The following is a 6,000-nucleotide window of genomic DNA, read 5'->3' as shown; positions in this document are numbered from 1 at the left end:
ACATTTTTAATTATCACACCCTAAAAATTAATACCAGATGGATTATCTATTGCAAATTATGTTACATCTCATATTTCATTGATTAATATACGGATAACGCATATATATATATATATATATATTAAATAAAAGGGTTAGATGTATTTTTGATCCTATAATAACTCAGGTCATTTGTGTTTTTGTTCTTGGTCCTGCAACTGTTTAATTTTTGTAATTTTAGTCTGAGTTCACCTCCATCTAAGAGAATGATGAACTCCAGAAAAAAAAAATTTGAAATTGTGAAACTTTAGAGTAAAATGCTATACTCGAAAGTTAAAGGATAAAAAAATACTGACAAAAATGAGCTTATAGAAACAGTAACCCCAATTTCAAGACGTTACTTTAAAAAATTGAAGAACGAAAATGCAAAATAAGCTAAATTACGATACAAAAATACATTTAAACCTAAATAAAATACGAGTCATAACATCATTATATAATAAAAAGTGCAACTGAAAAATTGAAAAAGTAGAGTAGATTTTAGCATGCAATTAATACGAGAGAAAGTGAAAATTCTTGAATCTTGCCATTGTGCCATGATTGCATTTATGGAGGCGAGACTGAGAGTATATAGAGTACGTACATGATGATGAATTATTCTTGAACAAACATGTAACAGCAAAAGACAGCAGAAAACGTGAGGAATTTGACAAGAGAATTCTTCTCATTTCTTTGATCTTGACACCCTTCTCATCAAAACCATCAGCCAAAGAATCCGATAGATCACGAAGAATCCGATCAAGATATAGATATTGGTCCACCTCTGCCTTTCATGGAGCCCTCTCTTCTCCAACACATCACGCCCACTCACCATGCACGTCGTGTTCTTCTCGTCGAACCAGATCAAACACCTTGACACAAGGCAAGAATACTCGTTGATCAGCATTGCGTCCAGTGCGTATTTGTACATGGACAAGTAGTGCATGAAAAGCCAGAACTTGGGCAGGCTTTCTTTAGATATGAAGTAGCCCGAGAAGAGGAAGAATCCGGCTAGAAGAACCGTCAACAGGGATGTTCCGGCGATGAAGTTCGGTGCGATGGAGCTCAAGAACAGAACGAATGAGTTGGCCATTAGAACTATAACCCAAATGACCAAAACGAAGTATGCGAATGCTTGCCATGTTGCGCAGAGACCCACTAAGAAGTAGACTGAGATTGAGTAAATAATGGCGATGGCGAGCAAGTAGGGCAAGAAAACTAGTGTGTTCGCCATGAGATACGACGACAACCTGTAAACACCACTTGAAGTTTCTCGTAAAAGAATTGGCCTTTCGTTTATGAAAATCGGTAGGGTTTCGGTTGTGGAGGAGAGGAGGAAAGTTAGAGTGAAAGCAAATAAGCCTAATCTCTTCTCAATTCCCGACTTATCGAATCCAATGTTTATGTATATGGTGCCCAAAACAAGACCAACCCCTAATGCTTGCAAGGTGTTTGTTAAAAGTAATTGCTTTGTTCTGTAAATAATTTTCCAGAACCTGTTATATAGAGTTATTACTTCGTGGAATCTAGAACTTCTGTATCGAACTGAATCTTTTGTTTTAGTGTCAGAGATAGAAGAGATAGAATTTTCAGGCGATGGAGGAAGAGATGGTGTCGAAGTGGGCTCTGTTTCATGGAGCTGATTTAGTATCTCCATGGCGTACTCCAGTGCATTGAGCTGTGGAGGGACTGTGAACCCATTGCACAGTAGGAAAGCTTGAAGAGAAGATAGTGTACCGTGGTGCACAACTGAGCCTTTTGCTAGAAGAAGGATCCTATCAACGGTGGAGAGGATCTTGAAACCTGGTTGATGAATTGACAGAACCACAGTTCGTTGGCGCGAGTCTGTAATTGATCTCAGTGTTTGCATTACGTTCAAAGCCGATCTACTGTCGAGCCCTGAAGTTGGTTCATCAAGAATCAGCACCGCCGGGTCGTGAAGGAGGCAAAGCCCTATCGAAACACGTCGGCGCTCGCCACCCGAGAGGCCGTGTGCAAGCCTGGTGTCGGCCAAGTGAGTGAGTCGGAGCTCATCAAGAAGAGAGGAGACAACGGTTGAGATATCAGAACTTTTGGGGTTGAGCAAACTAGCTGAAAACAAGAAAGTTTCAGCAACAGTGAGCAAAGGCAGGCAAGCGTCGTGCTGAGGAACATAGGCTGATAGCTTCCGGAAGACGGAGGGGACGAGAGGGGCAGAATTGAGGTTGAGGGCACCGCTCGTCGGGGCGGTGCGGGCAGCTAAAATATCAAGGAGGGTGGATTTTCCGGCGCCGCTAGGGCCGACGACTGCGAGGATTTGAGATGGGTATGCAGTGAGGGAGATGTCTTTGAGAATATAAGTTGGTGGGGTTGAAATGCAAGGCTTGAATAAGGTGGTGGTGGTGGACTTTGTGTACGAGATAGCGGCGGCGGAGAGTTTATATGTTTTGTGGGGCGGAGGCGGAGAGGGAGGAGATTGTGGTGGTTCCATGGAGGAGCAAAGGTGGTCTGATGAAAAGAGTGGAGTTGATAATAAGAAAGCCTAATAATATGGAAGGACGTGGTGCTACTTGTCATGCTCGGAGAAATACTCTATAATTCTGATTTTAGTGAAATTAATTTAGAAACTTTTGGAGGTATAAAATATATAATTTTTTTTATATTTACTATTTATTATACAAATAAAATAAAGGATTTGAACAGTCCATAAAATAGTTTGATAATCATTTGGTGCTTACATGAACTGATTATTCCAAAATAATATAAATAAATCCATCAATTAGCTAGTTTGGGCAGAATGTGTTTTATTTTGGTGCAAAAATTTGATGGAAAAATCTAACTCAAATCGAATTTGATTTAATATTAATATACAATTAAAAAATTATACAAAAAGTATATTATATTTATTTTTATGACTATTTTGATTTAATCAAATTTAATTTGAATAAGATTTCTTTTTTTGGAGAATTGATATACATATAAGATAGTGACAAGAATGAGGTAAATTTGGTGGTTGTTAGAATTCAACTCTTTCCCCTTGTCTAGTTAGGTTCATGTGAGGCTGAGAAATAATCATGTGAACGTTGGGCTTCCACCTTTTTACCTTCTGTTTTTTTTTTTCTTTTTTTCTTGTGTGGGTGTGTGTGGGGGGGGGGGGGGGGGGGGGATGAGGGTGGTACATTGTTAGTTTGATTATTTCCAGGTACACAAAAATTTGAAATTTAATTTGAGATGAGAGATATAATAATGATTGGGGGAACATGTGAACGTTGAAGGAAATTTGTCCTTATTATTTGTAATTAATGTTACTAAATAAGACATCCTACATACTTCTCTGGGTTCACATGTATATCTAAATAATACAGAACAAATGTAATATATTTATTATGTGATTAATCTAATGTCTTAAATTATATATCAATTATATAATAAATATATTATATTTATCATATAATTCATGATGCATCTCCGACCAAACCCGATCGGAATAACAATTTTCCTAGTTATTAAATATTTATTTCATATTTTGTTGTTTTATAGTTCATGCCATGGTTTTCGAATATAAATCTGTGGGCATGCACATATATAGGTAGGTAGGATGTTTCCTTTGGTACAAATGAGGAAGTCATTGCTATATAGCTGTACAGTCACGGGGATGCTCCCATTTTAGACATTCTAGTACTATATATTGTACCATGCCAATTATCTATATTTATATTTGAATAATGATTAAAGAGAACAGTGGTTGTTTCTGATATAAAATATAATTATTTAATTTGTCTTTATGGTGAACTATTTATTATGTGATTCGATACACTTAAATTCAAAAACTACTTTAATGTATATATTCGTTACTCAAATCAACAAATATAATTAAATAAGATAAAAAAAACAACAAATTATTATAAAAATATACATACATCCATATTCTTCTAGATTGATCAAACTATGACCCAAGAATCGTATTTGGGTCGTCCAGTTTCCTATTATGAGATTAAATGTTTGGCCCATTTTGATGTAACAATTAAATGTGGCCCAAGTTGGAAAAGGCAAACGGGTTGGTGAGACCTGAGAGGCCCAATACTTAGGCCCATATGTTACAAGCAAAAGTGGTCCAATTCAATTATATATTAAAAAAACGCACCTAAAATGAAAAGGAAAAAAAATGAAAACTTTATCACTTAATATACAATATATGTATATTATGAATCAAAAATTTCAAACATATAAAAAAAAGAAATGAAAAACCATTAATTTGAAATGAGTTGGAATAAGTAGAGAATTTATGAGGCTGCCCAAAAGCAGACAAGAAGCTGCATTAGCGGTAATAACAAGGCCCTTAATTTTCTATCATTACATATTTACATGCCTATCAATGGGTGCTGCCTTTCTAGAACAAAACTTGAATCCGCAACAACATATATATATATATATATAAATAATTAATAAATGCAACCTTTTTTTATATATATTAGTTGAGTAATATTAAATTAAGATGAGAATAGAATTATAAATAATGGGCAGGATCCTGGACCGAATCAAATCAAAATATATAAGTATAAAAAATTAATATTATTTATATGAATACATATCAATGAAGATGGATGACACGTTTTTCATCAAGTGATATTGACGTCGTCTGACTTGTAGAGCCGGCGTTCTTTGCATCTGCTGACGCTGCATATAATGAGAGGGGCGGTGTGCCGGTGGCGGTGGCGGCCGCCGTGTGAGAAACCTTTCAGAACACTCCTGGAAATTACGCATATGTTAATTCTCTATTTTGAGTTAATTTGTTCTGTTTGAAATCTTTTAGGAAATATATTTGATGCTAAAAAAAAGGTTTTCTAGAATATATTGAAATTATTAGATAATGGCGAATTGTATTTATATGTGCCTATAATGTATAAATAATTTGAGACCGAGTAATAATTACAAATATCTCGTTGTTATTTGAAAAATTTATAAATTAGCTGATTTTAATGACCGTATAAAAATTAGTCCGATCCGTTAGTTTTTTGTTATTTTTTTTAAAGAAAATAGAAAAAAATTATGGGAATTAAGAGCAAAGTAGATAATTTAGACCATTATTCAAGGATTACATGTACAATGGGATAATTACACTCGCATCCCTTAAGGTTCAATGTAATTACATATAGATCCCCCATGATTTGGAAAATTACATCTAACACCCTTGAAATTTGCTTCTTTTATGACAAATAAGTCTATCTATCAGTCGAAACTCACTAAACTAGCTTATATAATTAACAAAAAAGTTCGAAAAGAAACCTATTTTTAATTGACTTATTACTGATTTGTTATAGGTCAAAAAATCTTTCTATAATCAAATTACCCTTAAACGTTTTCACTTGTTAATGCATGTGAGGAAAAATATCTTCAACATTATAAGGGTAGTTTAGTTAGAAAAAAATTATTTGACATGCTAGCTATAAGTCAGTAATAAGTTAATCACGGGTAAATATCAATTTTAATTCAATTTTTTTTTGGTTAATATCGATAATTCAGTGAATCTTGACTGAAGTAAACTTATTTGTTAGATGGAAGTAAACTTTAGGCTGCTATGTAATTTCTCAAACTACAGAAGGTTTATGTGTAATTACATCAAACCTCAGTTGGGGGAGTGTAATTATTCCTTATATAATATATTCAAATATCATAACAAAATTTTTTAATTTTTTAAATAAATGAGATAATATTCGTACAATTTTGTTAATATATTAAAACTTGGCTTTCAGGGGGGGGGGGGGGGAAGGTATGTGTAGGAGTAATTTTAGGAGGTTATTAAAAAAGGAGGCGAAGAATTTATTGGATGGTTGACCTAATGAATGAATCCAAACTCATATATAAAATAGACAAATCCGAATAACTAAATAGTTAGGAAAACAAGGAATAGGATAGTTTGATGAGTTCACAGGAAACTTGGGGGCTCCACATTTTGCTGGAATATGTCAAACTTGCACCACTCACCTTCCATTAATATTTAAT

At 34.4% G+C, this 6,000-nt stretch overlaps 1 protein-coding gene across 1 annotated transcript; it reads right to left on the bottom strand.

The window, feature by feature from the left end:
* Positions 1–552: 552 nt before the first annotated feature.
* On the bottom strand, positions 553–2,584 carry ABCG8 (ABC-2 type transporter family protein). Its single transcript, XM_011077781.3, has one exon. It carries the CDS (start codon positions 2,486–2,488, stop codon positions 704–706), a length of 1,785 nt encoding a protein of 594 aa, XP_011076083.1. The 5' UTR covers positions 2,489–2,584; the 3' UTR covers positions 553–703.
* Positions 2,585–6,000: the final 3,416 nt, after the last annotated feature.

This window comes from Sesamum indicum, linkage group LG4 (genome assembly GCF_026168435.1).
Source record: "Sesamum indicum cultivar Baizhima isolate 11 linkage group LG4, ASM2616843v1, whole genome shotgun sequence".
In the NCBI taxonomy this organism is placed as follows: Eukaryota; Viridiplantae; Streptophyta; class Magnoliopsida; order Lamiales; family Pedaliaceae; genus Sesamum; species Sesamum indicum.
The sequence above is the reverse complement of the archived record's forward strand: the minus strand, read 5'-3'. Positions and strand labels throughout refer to the sequence as shown.